At 47.2% G+C, this 16,451-nt stretch overlaps 1 protein-coding gene and 1 pseudogene across 12 annotated transcripts in view; both read right to left on the bottom strand.

Moving 5' to 3' along the window:
* YAP1 (Yes1 associated transcriptional regulator) overlaps positions 1 to 7,173 on the bottom strand; it is a 122,569-nt gene extending 115,396 nt beyond the window's left edge. For 4 of the 12 annotated variants that reach the window (XM_075546509.1, XM_075546508.1, XM_075546506.1 and 1 more), the window contains exons 1-2: positions 6,426 to 7,165; positions 3,435 to 3,685 (exon numbers count right to left, since the gene is read on the bottom strand). In XM_075546509.1, coding sequence (XP_075402624.1) covers positions 3,435 to 3,685; positions 6,426 to 6,743 — 569 coding nt within the window. In that variant the 5' untranslated portion in view covers positions 6,744 to 7,165. Of the gene's footprint in view, positions 1 to 3,434; positions 3,686 to 6,425 lie in introns of all 12 variants that reach the window. The other 8 variants (XM_075546507.1, XM_075546505.1, XM_075546514.1 and 5 more) reach the window with 6 other exon arrangements.
* Positions 7,174 to 14,859: 7,686 nt separating this feature from the next.
* LOC142445968 (small ribosomal subunit protein uS5 pseudogene) lies at positions 14,860 to 15,549 on the bottom strand (annotated as a pseudogene).
* Positions 15,550 to 16,451: the final 902 nt, after the last annotated feature.

Here is a 16,451-nt window from a genome sequence, read left to right as displayed (position 1 = left end):
GTAGGCACCGTTCATTCATCCACCATGCATGACAACAGTAGAGTCAGCAAAGAGATCTCCCCTGAGCTAGATGTTGCTCTTTAGTGGCTGCTGGGTTGCTTTGATTCCTAGCAATCCCACCTGCCAAAAGCAGAAGCACACCGTAGGGTTGGCTGGGTTGCAATTTTTACAGCACCTTTTCAGGTCTTTCTCCCTCAGAGCACCTGGATTGAATTGTCAAACTCCGGTTAGCAAGTGAGTGCTTAATCATGGTGCCACCAGGATTCCTCCTCCTGAGCTAGGTAGAGATTTTAAAATACCAATGACCACCTACCTGCCTAAAAGCCTTTGGTCATTATGCTATCTTAAAACAAGGGAATGGGCCACAGGACTTCAGCATCTACATCATCGATGGCTACCAGGCAACAATTAGTTGTTTTCAAAGTCAGCATTTCTTAGTGGTCAATGTAAGGTTATCATGCATGTTTGCGCTATACAAAGTCACATATCTTCATGCTAAATAAATTACATAATTTGCAGTTTAATAGTTCCAATAAGTATCTACCAAGGTGTACATATTATGTTAATTTCTCACTGTTGAAAGGGGTGTAACTTTGTAAACTAGATCTGGCTGGCAACAAGAGTAATCTTTAGAAGGGAAAAATGTAGAAATATTGGTTTCATAGACAGCCTGGCTTGGAAACATTAAAAGCATGATAAAAAACAACTTTGCCAATAGTAGCATGGCTCCAAAATCTTAAGACTCACAGGAGATATTAATTTCACTTAAGGAAGCCCTAGGAGTCCTGGTGGAATGGTGGTTGTGCATTGGGCTGCGACTTTCATGGTCGGCAGTTCGAAACCATCAGCTTCAAGGCAGAAAGACTGGGTTTTCTACTCCTGTAAACAGTTACAATATCCGAAACCCACAGGGGGTCACTATGAGTCAGTACAGGTTCAATGACAGTGAGTTTGGTTTGGTTTGTGGTGGCACAATGATTAAGCACTTGGCCCAAAACTCAAAGTCTGGTAGTAGTTATGTGCCGGGCTGCTGACCTCAAGGTCAGCAGTTTGAAATTACCAGTCTCTGAGAGAGAAAGAGGCAGCTCTCTAGTTCTGTAACGTTCGTCTGTGAAACCCACAGGGGCTTTCTAAAGGGTCACTCTGAGTCAAAATCAACGTGATGGCAGGGGTGAGGAAAGTGAACTCATCCAGTGGGTCAAGGGGGAGAAAGCTGGTAACCGGCTTCTATAAAGATTTCAACCAAGAAAAAAGCCTATGTTGCAGTTCTACTTTCCCTTTGGGGTTAATGTGAGCCCGTTTCAACTTGACAGCACACATTTGTGCAAAGGACAGAAATGTGCTCCGTGTGGCAGCCCATGCAGCCCTGATAACGGATTAGAACAGAATTAAAGGACAATTGGAGAAAGCTATTATCACTAATCTGATCACTTTTCTCCACACTGATCATAAAGCAGACTGGAGCCTGTGGTCCAGTGGTTGAGATGGGCTGTTAATCTTGAAGGTCAGCAGTTGGAAACCACCATTCACTCCTCCTCGGGAGAAAGAGGCGGCTTTCTTCTGCGGTGAAGAGTTACGCTCTCCGAAACCCCTAGGACCGCTAGTCCTCGTGTCCTACAGAGTCACAGGCATGCAGCAGATTCAATAGTAGTGAGTTTCGTTTGGGGCTTGCTGCACAAGCCTGCAAGGTGTGTGTATGATGAGGTGTGTGTAGTTTCCATTAATTCGTCTCTATCAAGACCTTTAGGAGGAACATTGGTTCTCGAAATCAGAGAAATCTAAATAACATATATGTAGATTTTATTTCAGTGCAAACAGTTCACTTATCCAAAATCCTGAAAGGCGGACCAATGTCATCTCTAAGCAAGACCCCAGAGGCTCAAAGGAAGAGCACAAATGTTGCTCTTTAAAACTTGCACTTTTAGACACACTCCCTACCAAAGAAAGCTGAAGGCAGGCAATGAAGCAGTTTACAAATCTCCTCAGGTCAGCACGTGACCCAGCAGGGAGAAGTTCAAAAAAAGTACAGCCTTTCTCTTCCCTCCTAACAACCGGGTCTGTTTCCCCTCCTTCCCCTTCGAGACATCCCGCCCCGCACAGCCAGCAGCTCTTGCAGTCATTACTTTGGAAGTCTGCTCTGCTCCAGAACAAACGGTCTTGCTCATGCAGATGAGTTTGCCAGACTGGTGTGTACTTTCCAGTCTCAGCTCCTTTATTGTTCTGGTTGAAACCTGACCCTTTGAAGCAGATACCAGGACACCAGAAAGTGACTTTTCAAGGAGGGGGGAAAAGATGATAGGAAGAGGGTAAAAACCTGTGGAAACAAGTGAGGATCAAGGTTTTCTCCTTGTTCTTTGCCCAAAATAATAAGCCTGTCACGAAACTTGGTATCTTAAAAGTAATAATGCACCCGGAAAAAAACAATTTCATGAATTTTTATAAGGAACAGATTGTCAAAACAGATCTCAATTTAAAAACCTGGATTGGGTTGACTTTCACACTGCAATAATTGATTTTAGACAACATTTTGCAAATAATCAATCCAAACAAGCTGGATCAAAATATTAAGCTCTTTTCTATGATTTCAAAATGAGAGAGAATAAAATTCTATTTAGAGCTTTTCAGTTTTAATACAATTTTATTTCTTAAATAAAAAAGGTTTGATGAAATAAATTATTCAATCGCCTCTTTTTTTAATCAATTTTCCTATAAACTTGAAACTGCTTAGGTCTGTTCATTTTTAATTCATTAATCACCCAAAAAACCTGTAGCTAACGTGTTTGCCATTTTTCAATTTCAAATACCACACAACTAGTGTCTTTTTGTAATTCTCTACGGATAAAATGCTTATTGTGAGAGATATTAGCATTGCCACACATATTTCATAAAACTATTGTCAATCCGGAAATTCTCAGTTTGAAAATTTTCATGATACTCTTGAATTCAGTTTTTGTGTTCATTAAATAGGTTTGGCATAAACTCAAAATAGTCAAACCGCCACAAAAGAAAAAGTAAATTCTCTGAACCATGTTCCATCAAATCTTCAAAATTTGATCAAAGCTAAGGAAAGCTCTTCGACACGCTGAAGAGCAGGAGGGGGACACACACACATATACATTTATATTCTCTCTCTCCCCCACTGTCCCCCCCCCCCTCCAAACAAGTCCAAGCTGCCTCACAGAGACACCACAGGACAGGGTAAAAGTGCCCCTGGAGTTTCAGAAACTGGTTACAGGAGTAGAAAGCCCATCTTTCTCCCTCCCTCCGAGGGACTTGTGGCTCTGAAGTATTGACCTTGCAGACACACACACACACAAATACTGAGCTTGACTTAAATATTAAGTAAATTTTAAAAATAAATAGCTTGCATATGCTTGGCACCCAAAATACACCTTTTTATTACATAATGCTATCCCACCACCCTTTTTACTTACTTTAAGAAGTATCTCTGACCAGATGATGTCTTCGCCATTTCCCAGCCTGCTGGCAGGGGTACATCGTCAGGTATCTCGAAAGAAGACTGCCGCAGATGCTGAGCAGTGGGCGCAGCTGCTGGCCCAGACACTACCCCAGTGGGGCTCAGAGTCCCAGGAGACACGGCTCCCAGCTGCAGGGACGCCGGAGAGGAATGCGCTCGGACATGCTGTGGAGCCAGCGCCCCTGCAGTTCCCGCATCAGTACTGACCTGTTAGAAATATTAAAATGAAAAAAAAATTTTTTTAAACAGGTCACAACTTTGAAAAGAGTTTTAAATTTCCCAGAGCTCATTTCGTTGCAACCAAATATCTAAGAACCAAAAGCAAATGTCAACCCTGTGTATCTGACTGAGGAAGTTTGGCAAATGTAAACTTTTGAATGGTTTATATGATTTTGAACTAAGACACCTTTTTGCATCCGGTTTGAGGAAAAAGTCTATGTGAATTTCTACCTACTGCACATTCGACAGGTGTCTTCATCTTTTGGAGGAAACTAGCAAAGAATGGGGATGGAAGTGGGTTACATCAACAGGTAGTCTTGGAAACTCGCAGGGCGTGTCTACCTTGTTCTATAAGCTCACGAGGAGTTGTCACGTGACTGAGTGAGCAAGCGGGCAAGCAAGAATGGAACACTCCTAAAATAGCAAACACTAAATTTTGAAATCTAATTTCTAAATGATCAAAGCAGTATAAAGGGGCATCCCCAAATTCCAGGGCACTTAACTCTCTGTGAACCTCAGTTTTCCCAACTGTACAATAGGTTTGGATTTTTTTTATAATGGAAAAAAAATGCAAGGATTATAGATGATGTATGAGTACTGGTGACACAGTGGTTAAATGCTCGGCTGTTAATAACCAAAAGGTCCAAGGTTGTAACACAGGGGAAAGTCCTGGCAGTCTCCTTCTGTAAAACTCAGCCTCTGAAACCCCACAGGGCCATTATACTGTATGCCCCATGGGGAGTAGGAATTGACGCCAGGTCTGGATACATGATGCATATACTCTTAGAAGAATCTGCATGCAATAGTTTGTGAACTAGCAACACCGATTCATAATATTCAAAACTGAGTCAGAATTGACTTGAAGACAGGGAGTATGTATGTGTATCATTAGAATTAAGATTTTTTAAGTTAGAATTTTCAAAATTCTTATGGTCAAGGAAAACTGCTCATAAGCTGCTAGAAATAAATTCTTGTATAATTACTTGTTAAAAGACTACGTGCACTTTTCAATTGCAGTTCTTTTGGTTTTATGGATGCCAAATGATGGGGAATTCAGTTTTCTATATGCATCATACTTACAATGAGGACACAGCAATAGTGTAGTCTCCAGGATACATGCCAACACACTTTACCCAAGGTTAAGAGGGGCAAAAGGCATACCTAAATCTATTTCTTACAAATTCAGTGTTTAGCGAGCAGCAAAATTGCTTCCCCCGCCCCTTCCCCGCCACCCCCCCCTCCCCCCGTCTTTAACCTGCGTTTCTTCAGTGGGTTGAGCTTTTGAGTTCCTAACTCCCAGAGTATACACACAAGACTAGAGTGCAGGCCTAGAAATAAGGGGGGTGGGAGAAGAGTGGAGTATAAGGCTTCTTTCCACTCAAGTTACAGCCCTAGTGGACTAACTACCCTACAGGATTTGGAAAACCAATTAACTTTTGGGCAAAGTTCCGACGCTGCAGTTTAGCCGAGAGCAACGTTTCTTTTTTTTTTTTTTTAAAGCAGAAACAAAAACACCTACAAAGCCTTCCTTTAAAAAAACCAAAAAACTACTAGAAAACTGTAACCTTTTCATGATAAAGTTTCACTTCGCTATTCAACTGAAAAGTAGTTGTTTATGTGATTAAAAAAACAAAAAAAGCCTTGTTCACATTCTCAATACTAATTAAAACGCAATGGCGATCCTAGAATTAGTCATCGCTTCCCCAACATTAACTTTTAATCACAGTTGAACTGGGCAGGATTTGGCCGATGAGTCAACCTTCAGGGCATTATCAAAGGCTGTGTGTTAAAACCTCGGAACTGTACACGGCGCAACGCAGTTCCGGGCGCAACGTGTGCAGATGTGGCGAATTTAAAGGCCTTTCAACAGTCTGTAAATAATCGCCAACAATTGGGAAACCAACACGTGAGCCCACCAAGTCGGATAAGCGCGAGCCTGCTCCCCGTTCCAAGCGCAAGGGAAGTTGCAGGGGGTGAAGGAACGAGCTCCATAAACAACTTCCAGGAAAGTCTGGGCAGGGGAAGCCTAGCTCCAGTATTCCAAAAGGGCCGGGGCGGCGAGGAAAATGAATGCTTTCGGTCGGGGGAGGGGGCGAAACGGCCCGAAAACGCGAAGGACTGGTTCCACCCCCCCCACCCCTAATCAACATTGGAAAACAAGAGGACAATTATTTGACTCCCCAGGAGACGGCAGAGGGCCGAGAGGCCCCGAAGGAAAGGGGGCCCCGGGCTCAACTTCACAAACTCGGCCGCCGCTGGCAACTCACCCACACGAATGCCAGAGGCCCCCCTCCCCCCGCCCGCCCCCCTTCCCCCCTCCGCCCGCTCCCCCCCCCCACCCCCGCCCCGGCTGCGGCGGGAGCGAAGGTGCGGAGCGCGCGGCGGCGCGCGCATTGTGCAAGCCCACCGCGGCCCGGGCCGGCGCTCCCCACCCCCTTCCTTCCTCCCCACCTCCCCCTCCTCTCCCGCCAACCTCCTGGGAACCCCGGGAAGAAAGAAAGGAAGAAAGGAAGAAGGGGGGAAGCACACCCCCCGGAGCTGCAGGCGCAGAAACTCCAAGGGGAAAAACAAATCTCGGCCCGGGACTCCGGGCGTCGGGAGCCCAGGACCGCGGCCCCGGGGGCGACCCCGGTCCTCCGTGCACTAGGACACCCCCACCCCTCGCCAGGGTGCCCGGAGCCCCCACCCCCGACCTGGGGCCCGCCCGGCGGGGAAGGGGGCGGGTTACCTGTCGGGAGTGGGACTTGGGCTCCGGAGGCTTAAAGAAGGAGTCCGGCAGCTTCCGAAGCCGCATGGGCACGGTCGGGGGCACATTGGCCGTCTTGGGGTTCATGACGGCGTTGAAGAGCGCCTCCAGGTCGGTCTCCGAGTCCCCTCGGACGTGCACGATCTGGTGCCCGGCTGGGGGGGCCTGTGGGGCCGCCTGGGACCCCGGGGGCGCCGGCTGTCCCGGCCGGGCCGCCGCGTCCTGCCCCGGCGGGGGCTGCGCGGGTGGCTGCCCTTGGCCCTGGGGGACCGGCGGCGGCGGCTGCTGCCCGGGATCCATGGCTCCTGCCTCTCCTGACGAGCACCCCTGACCAGGCGGGCGAGGGCTCCGCCCGGGCGCCCCGGCTCGACGGGCCGGGACTGGAGACGCGGCGAGGGCGGCGCTGGGCGTGCGGAGCGGGGCTCGTCTGCTCGCTCTCAGGGCCGAGGGGCTGCGCCGTGGCCCCGCATCCCCCGCCCGCGGCCCGGCTCCGCTGGCCTGGCGGCTGCGCTCGGGAGGGGCGCCCGAGAACTTCCCTTCCTTCTCGCTTCCACTCGGCGGCCGGGCAAGTCGTGGCCTCTCTCCTCTCCCCTCCCCCTCCCTCCTTTATTTCCTTTTCTCCTTCCTTCCTTCCTTTCTTCCTTCCTTCCTCCCTCGCTCTCCCCCGGCGGCGGCGGCCGACTGAGACAGAAACTCGCCGCCGACGCCAAAACTAAAGTTGCGAGAAGCGCCCGCCCGAGCGCTCCCGGGCTCCGCCTCCTCCTGGCTCTTCCTTCCTCTGCGCGCCCGCCCGCCCCGAATCCCGGGGAAACTTTTCCCTGCAAGTTACCGCATTCCTGCAAACTCCCAGCCGCTCCCGGCCGCACGTGACCACCTCGCCCCCGCCCTCGCCCTCCGCCCGGGCTCCAAGGACAGCGATGGAGGGGGCCCGTACCTCCCCGAGCACGGGCGGCGGGACCGGGGGGTTGGGGAACAGGGGGACCAAGCTGGGTCGCAACTCCGGACTCTGCAGAGAACGCGGCCGCGGGACGGCCACACTCCCGGCCCCCTCTTAGTCCCCGGGCCAAGGCATGGGAATCCATTTAAGCGCTCTCCGCCTTAGCTCGACTTAAGGAGCAGTCGTGCCAATACGGGTTAACGCCTCAAGAGTAGATTCGAGTTGCAATAGGTGCTAGGAGTAGGAGCCGGTCTTAAAAGGTCCGTTTTTTGTTGGTTTTAAACACTTTTTTCCTTCACTTGCTAGTATGCCAGAAGAAATATAAGTAATATTTACATAAGATGAGCAAGTTCTATGACTCAGTAACTTTAAGCTACTTGTCCTATCCGCTGACTTTAGGTGCACGAATTTTTAAGTGAAAATGAAAATAGCAACTTTGGTAGCATTGAAACTTACAACATGGCAAACCTTCCGGAGAAAATCCGTGTTTACGTTCCGTTAGGAACACTGCTTTGTGTACCTGCCTTTCATTTTAGGGGCTCTGTGAACCTAGCCCTTTGTTTTCCCTGGATAAGTGAGTGTTGGCTGAACGAGAAATGAGTGGGCAAGGATGTTCCCAGGCACCTGGGCCTCTTTCAAACACAGTGGACTGTATAATTCGTCCATTGAAAGCAAGGCAGTGTTTTAAAAAAAATAAATTTATAAAATAAATTTACAAGGTCGTGCAGTATTCTGTTTGAAACCACTAACCCGTTTTGAAGAAAACTGCTTGTTTTAATGATTTTGTCTACAGTGCTAGTAGTGAAAAACCAAGACCAAACCCACTTGCCCAGAGTCTCTTCTGACTCAGAGACCCTATACAGCAGAGAAGGACTGTCCTATATGGTTTCTAAAGATGTAAATGTTGACACAGTCCCTCAGAACAATTGGTGGGTTAGAACTGCCAGACTTTAATGGTTAGGGACTACATACTTTAACCACTGTGCCACCAGGGCACCTACAATGCTAGTAAAAACAGATGTATGAATAGGATTAACCAAGTAAAGGACCCCTGAGCAAGAAGATATTCTCTCCCTCTAGCAAGGTCTTGCCCATGAGCATTTTGATTAGGACTCTCATTTGGTGTGGTAGGGCAAGGTGGGGGATGAGGTCCCAGACGCTCAGATTCTCCCCACCTCTATGACTGCTTCCCCTGAAGGATGGGCTCAGTATAATTGAAGCCTCTTTTGGATTTACCTCCCCCCTCACACACATACCCCCAATGTCAAATGTCAAGTGCATTCAACCACAAACTTGTAGGCTCTAGAGTTACAGAGGTTTCAGTGGTCCTGGTCTCAGTTCTTCCGTTTATTAGCTATGAGACGTGGAGCAAGTTACTTGCTCCCTGAGATAGTTAAAGTTTATTGTGCCAACCTGGCCGATAAACACATGTGGGGTTAATTGAAAGGTGGAGGGATAAATGGCTTGGTGAGCCTCGCCTTTCGAGTTCTTGGGTCTCTTGCTTTGTGATGGTCAGACCAGGGTGCAGCTGCCTTAGCCTGTTCCCTGCTTTAGTTGGCAAGGCTGACTTCCTGTAAGACATCCCTGAGGAGAAGCCACATGGACCTACCCTGATGCAGCCCTGGGTGCTGGAGCAGCAGTGCAGCCGCCCCTGCCAGCACTGAGATGCTCACACATTCACTGACTCGGCTTTCCTCCTGCAGTCTGCATCATTGCGTGTTTTGTGAGATGGAGGAGGACTTTGTGGATTGGTGTCAGACATATGGGCTTGGGCAGCACTGGGTTGGGATGTTTTCTTGATGTGCACTTACCCTTTATATAAAACTGCCTTATACATATGAGTTTCTGTGGATTTGTTTCTCTAATGAACCCTGACTAACACACTCCCTCATCTTTAAAATGGTGTTTATACGAAGACCTACGATTATCCCGAATCATTTTCATTCTCATTCTCTCCAAACACTTCGTTTTGCAACTGTGTGGACCTACCTTCAACAGACACTCATCTTCACGCCAGGTTCCTGGGGTATTAAATGAGTGAAGAAGCATAATGTCCTGAACCCCAACGTTTGGCATGTGTTGAGTCTGTCAACTGTCATTGCTCACATGCCCGCACGACATGTTCTGTGCAATAATCCTGCTAAGCACAGCCTCGGTACCTTGTTGGTACTGCCTTCCTCTCACATCCAATCAGCCATCTACACAAAGCCTTGAGGTAAAAGCTGCATGATACTGAACACTCTTAAAGAACCAAAGTGATTAAGAACAGGCTTTCAGTGGGAGCTGCCCCTTAATGATCACTTATTACTATGCACACCATAATTAAAGGGCTTAGGGTACCTACCACAAAGGTAGCTTTGTTCAGTAGGGTTTCACCTGCTATTGAGAGCAAGGGTGTTTGGAAGGATTTTAGGCTCCGAAAGTGCCTCTGTATCCTCTAAGATCCCTAATTTACAATTCCTCATCCTTGAGTTTCCAATCACAAGTTAGAAATAGGTAAGTATTTAATCCTGAGCCTTTCCCATTCCCATGCCCCTTTTGGAACACTGATCAGTTTAAGACACCTTGAAATGGGAAGTCACCTTCTTGATACAACCAAAACCAAACCCTGCCACCGAGTCGATGCTGACCCACAGTGACCACGTAGGACAGGCCAGGAACGCCCTCTGTGAGTTTCTGGAACTGTAACTCCTTATGGGAGTAGAAAGCCCTGCCTTCCTCCTGAGGAGCGGCAGGTGGTTTTGAAGTGCTGACCTTATGGTTAGTTGCCCAATGCTTAACCACTACACCACCAGGGCTCCTTCTTGATAGAAACACCCATGGTCATCCTGGGCCTTTTTAATTGTCTATGTCGATCACACTCTCAAAACACTGATTTTGTAATTATTTGACCTCTCAACTTCAGTGAACCTCATTTCCACTCCGCTTTAGGCACACATGACCCCACTCCTAGACCTACACCGTCATCCAGAACTGTTCTGAAACTGTGACGAATGAAACATCTAATATTAGTCATTTGCTTCTCACAATTCATTTATTGACCTATTCCTGACCTCTCTCTCCTACAAATCGGCCCCCACTCCTGTTGACCGTTCCTGCCCTTCTACAGTGTACAGATCATAATCCGTTGCTCCAACCCCTCAAAAGTAATCAGCATTGCCTTCATTTCCTTCGCTTTGTATATTTCTATGAATATGGCTGTGAATTACTTAGCATGGCTCTTCTAGCCATAGTCTTTGTGACAAAAAGACTGAGCAGGGTCCTGAAGATATGATGCATTTCCTCTTTTCCTGATAACTCTGAGTAAGAGAAGGTGAGAGGAGATGCTGATGGGATTATGGTTCAGGTGTGAGTGATTGTTAGTTGTTTGTGATAGTAGACGAGAGGAACAAATCCACAGAAACTCATGTGTATAAGACAGTTTTAAAAAAGAGAAAGCTTTATATAAAGGGTAATTGTACATTAAGAAAGCATCCCAACACAGTCCAGTTCAAGTCTATAAGTCTGATATTAGCCCATATGTCCAATACTGATCCATAAAGTCCTCTTCAGACTCATGAAACACATGCAATGATGCTGAATGCAAGATGATGACAGGCCAGTGGGTAGGAAATCTTTGGATCCAGTGGCAGTGTAAGCTTCTTAGCACTGGCAGGGGTCTTCACGTGGCTTCTCCAGCACCCAGAGCTACTTCAGGATAGTCCATGTGGTTTCTCCTCAGGAATATCTCACAGGGCATCAGCCTTCTCAGTAGAAAGTCTCTAAGAGAGTAAGGAGAGAGAGAGTCTCTGGCCTTCAAGGAGGAAATTTCAGGAATTCCCAGAATCTTTAGGGGAAGGCCATGCCCACACAGAGGCCTCATTGGCTATATCCTGATTGACAGCCTAGACTTCACCTCTACACTGTTAATCCTCAAACTGACACCAGATTATGTAACTACCACAAAACCCACCATGAGGCTTGATCAAGTTTGCCTTCCCACTAGGTTTAAAACAAGTCATCTCAGAAGCAGGACAGGGGACTCTCTCTATGTGACTATTGCAGTGAATTATGAAAGAAGTAGATCATGCTGGGAGAAGGACTGTTGGTAAAGAAGGTTGGAGGGTGGGGACATCTTTGACCTCTGCCTCATAGACACTGACCTTGGGCTCATGTTGAGTTTGAACCTCCTTTCTCCCTCTGAAGTCAGAGGAGTGCAGATGCTGCACAAACTCCATCCTTCCAGCCTTGGACTACCAGAAGAATGAACAGTATTGTCCTGGAAGAAGTCTAGCCAGAATGCCCTTAGAAGGGAAGATGGCTTGCCTTGGTCTCATGCACTTTGGACCTGTTATCAGGAGGGCCTCATCCCTGGAGAAGCGCATCAAGCTTGGTAAAGTTGCTAGATAGTCAACACAAAGCAGGAATCCCCGCAGTGAGATAGACTGATAGAGTGGTTGCAACAACGGTTCAGACAGCAAAGATTGTGAGGCTGGATCGGGACTGGGCAGTGTTTTGTTCTGTTGGTTCTGTTGTTCATTGGGTCATTATGAATCCAAAGTGATTCATCATCACCTAGCAATAACAGCACACGTGTATTACAGTATAACTATGGTGTGGTAAAAGAATATTTTCTAAGGATAAACATTTGAGAAAAAAAACAGCCCGATTTTGTAACCCTCTCTTGGCATTCCAGGATGCTTAAATATTCAAAAAAAACAAACCCTCCCGGCCATGGAGTCAATGCTGACTCATAGCAACCTCTGTGGGTTTCCAAGACTGTTACAGGAATAGAAAGCTCAATCTTCCTCCCAAGGTGGTTTTGAACTGCTGACCATGCTTACTCATGGCACCACAAGGACTCCATGTGCTTGAATATACTGTGAGTTTAAAAAGAAAAAGAAAGTGCCCTGTGGGAACTCTGGCTAACCCCCAGCTTCCGGGGTGCCATTGGCGGGGATCTCACAGTCAGCGGACTGGTGCCTCTCCACATCACAATCTCCAACCGTGTTTCTAAGGAGCCCTGATGGGACTATTCAGTGAGCACTGGGCCGCTAAGCAGATCAGTCATACGAGCAAGATGAGGCTATCTGTTCACATGACGACTTACAGAAACCCTGTGGAAGGTCACTCTGAGTCAGAATCTAATTGATGGCAGGGGGTGAACTATGTTTCCATGAGTCTCCAGTCAGCCTCTCCCATTAGGATCATATGGCGATTCTGAAGCTCACCACCCTCTGCATCATGTTTTTTCATCACCCACTCCCACCCCTCTTGGTGGTGGTGGTGTTAGGTCCCATCAAGTCAGTTCACATGCAGAGAGACCCCTATGTACAGCAGGATGAAATGTTGTGGGGTCCCGCACCATCCTCATGGGTTTGCCATATGTCAACCCATTGCTGTAATCACTGGGTTAATTCATCTCATTAAGGATCTTTTTTGCTTGCTGATTCTCTACCAACATGCTGTCTTCCTGATTACATGTCCAAAGTACATGAGACAAAGGCTGACCATTCTCCTTTCTAAGAAAATGATATCATTTCCAACAGATAAGAGAAACAGAAGCCATCAGGCCCCAAAAGTTTTCCCATATTAGACCCCTCCCCAATTCCTAAAAACATTTGTATAAAAATACTAGGTTGTCGATACTAGAGTTCCATTTGTTAGTGTCTCTTTTTTTTAAAGTTGGTTTTTTTGGTGCCATTTTGTGGAATTCTAATGCAAAATTTTATTTTACTTTATTAATTCTAATGCAAAATTTTAAACAAAACTCAAATGATCATCTTCTTAAATCAGCAACAAGTTAATGGGAATGGTGCCCCACATAAAACAGCAGTCGTCAACCTTGAGAATGAAGAAACTATGGTTGAAGTACAAAACTGGGCCAGGAATTTTGTGGAATTACTATGGATCGGATAGCTGCTGAAGTTGGGCTCTCACATGGTTCAGCATTCTGATTCTAAGTGACCATTTAGGTCTCAGTAAGCTTTCAGCTCAGTGCATGCCGGGAGTGTTGTGTGAAGACCAGCTAGCACCAAGAGCTGAACTTTCCACCAGTCTGTAAAGCAAGATGGAAGCTAATGAAGGCAATTTGGGGGAGCAAATGCTAACTGGGGATGAGTCTTGGACTTTACAATGTGATCCCTAAAAATGGTCCAATGAGAATAGTGACTTCTGGGGGCATGTGCTAGGCCAGCTATGTTAGTCCAGAGAGGTTAGCGCACAAGGTCATGGTGACTGGAATTCCCAAGGGGTACTCATCACAGATTTCCTCAGAGGACATGGGATGCTCACGGGGGCTCATTAAGAAGAAGTTTTTAGGAAAATTGAAAACTGCATTGGTGAGAAAAAGGTCAGTAAAATTCTGAGGGTTTTCCTCCCCCCTGCCCCCAATCACCACTAGGCAACTACTCATTCTCAGAGTGCCAAGGGCTGTCTTATGAGAGTCACCCACCCTACAGCAGCCCTGGTCTTGCCCTTTCAGACTTCATTTTGCTTCCCAAACTCAAAGAACAGTTCTACACGGTCCTACAGGGTTTTTATGAGTCCAGATTGACTCAGTGGCATTGAGTTTGATGTCTCTTTTGTTTTGCTTTTTTGGGGGGGAGGTAAGGGGGCGTGTTTCAGGATGCCCAAACTACTACTTTGATGTGGTGTAAATTAAGGCAGAATTCTTTGTGGAGGGTTAGAGAAATGGAAACGTCACCTTCAGAAGTGGATAGACCTAGATGGAAGATATGTTGAGAAACAATAGCTTCACATTTTACTATTTTTTGTTTAGTAAAGGTTTCTAGGACTTTGTCGCTAAGAGACAGCACTGACTTGCTGGCCGGGGATTTGAGTTTGAGGATTTTAATAGTATGTTTTTCTATTTACCCCAGTCTAGCCACAGGGCACCTTCCCCAACAACCTTTTCAAAAACCGTAGTCCGTATGCCTGTTCTTCACGTCTTCAACTTTCGTTTATGTTACCCTTCAACTCAGCACATCTACAACTGAACCTTCCCCCCTGCCTCCTTCACACGTACACCCTTTCAAGACACGTCCTCCTCCTGATTCACAATCTCACCGACATCATGATCCACCCACTTGTTCAAACCAGAAAACAGAGTGTCTTCTTAACCACGTCCTTCTATCACATCCAAGCACGTACCTTTTATTTCATATCTCTGAAAGCACAGCTGTCCGACTCTGTGCCCAATTTCACTTTTATTTCACTTCCCATCATTTCTTGCAGTGCTGCCAAAACCATGCCCCTGCTTCTAGGATCATCTGGCTGTCAGACTTCTTATCTTGAGGTCAGTGTGATCTAACCAAGCAGCAGGTGTGGCCATGGTGTGGTACTATTTGGGGCAAACACAAACGGTTCCGACGTCTTAGTCTGGCATATAAGGACCTCAACTATTCTGACCTTGCTTCTCTCTCTCCAACCATCTCTTGCCACTCGCTTCATTGTTTTGACAGGCTCAATTCACTTTATTATTTTTTTATATAAAATTTCCTATGTGGTAGCCATGGCAGGAGCCTGGGTCCTCTGCACGGAGAGTCTTCACCAGATGGTCAATGAATTCCTGGTAGGGAGACTTGGTGAACACTGTCGCTTTCCTGAGGTCGGGGGTCAGGAAGCTGTAGATGGGCTTAGTGAACTTGCCCAGGGTGGCTGTGCAGCCCCTTGCAGAGGTGCAGCAGTGGTCGATCCCCACCATCAGCAGCAACTTCTGGGACACAGGGGCTGAGACACTGCCAGTGCCCCTGGAGGCAGCGGCGAGACAACACACACGCACAGACCCATAGCACCCTGTCCCCTTGCAGGGAAGCATGTGGGGCTTGCTGATCTTGTTCCCCCATTAGCCTCACCGCAGGGCGACAATAGACAGCTTGGCCTGGATGATGCCCCGCAGTGGCGACTTCCTTGGAGCACTTGACATCCAGGCCAACCTGGCTGTTGTAGTTCCCAATGGTAACACAGGCCTTGAACCGCACACGGACTGGCCGGGGTCTGCCTCTGCACAGGCCTGGTCTGTAGGGCCTCGTCCTTGAGGGCCATCCCCAGGAAGGTGTCAATGACCTCGGACTCCTTGATGGGCAGGGCGAACAGATAGATCGCCTCCAGGGGCGTGATCTTCAGGTCCTGGACCAGAGGACCCAGCTTGTTTTTCTCTAGACCATGGCAGTGTTTATCTATTTCCATACATCCCCTCAAATCCAGTTACCATTCGATAGTCACAACAATCTTTGAAAATAAATCCTTACAGTGGTTTCCACTGAACTTGGATCCACACAACCCTGCACTCACTGCCCTGTGATCTTCCTGCATCCTGTTTCACCTTTCTGTGTCATTGGCCTGCAGCTACCTGAGTCTGGAAAGGGCTTTGGCTAGCATCCGATCCACGAACGGGGCTGAGATGCCTTCTTAATATTAGATAACTTCTTGGTATATAGCTCTTAAATCATTTTATTGGGGGCTCTTACAGCTTATAACATTCCATACATCACTTGTATCAAGCATATTTGTACATATGTTGACATCATCATTTCCAAAACATTTTCTACTTCAACCCTTGGTATAAGCTCCTCTTTTTTCCCCTCTTTACCCCACCCTCCCACCCTCAAGAATCCTTGATCAATTATATAGTTATTGTCATTTCATATCTTACACTGTCCATTGTCTCCCGTCACCCACATTTCTGTTATTTGCCCCCTTTGAGGGGTGGGGGACTATATATCCAACCTTGTGATGGGTTCCCCTTTTCTCCCCCTTCCTCCTCCCTGATCATCCCCCTACCCTCATAATATTGCTACTTCCACTAGTAGTTCCTGAGGGGTTTATCTGTCCTGAATTCCATGTGTCCAGAGCTCTTATCTGTACCAATGTATGTTCTCTGGTCTAGCCAGATTTGTAAGATAGAACTGACCCATGGTAGGGGGGTTGGGGAGTGGGGTAGGGATCATGGTAGTGGGAGGAAGGAAGCATTCAGGAACTAGAGAAATGATGTGTGTTTAGTCGGTGTTATACTGCACCTTGGTTGAATCATCCCTTCCTTATAATGCTTCTTTGAGGGGATATCCAATTGTCTACAGATGGGCTTTGGG

Source organism: Tenrec ecaudatus, chromosome 4 (genome assembly GCF_050624435.1).
Source record: "Tenrec ecaudatus isolate mTenEca1 chromosome 4, mTenEca1.hap1, whole genome shotgun sequence".
In the NCBI taxonomy this organism is placed as follows: domain Eukaryota; kingdom Metazoa; phylum Chordata; class Mammalia; order Afrosoricida; family Tenrecidae; genus Tenrec; species Tenrec ecaudatus.
This window is presented reverse-complemented; position numbering and strand designations above follow the sequence as displayed.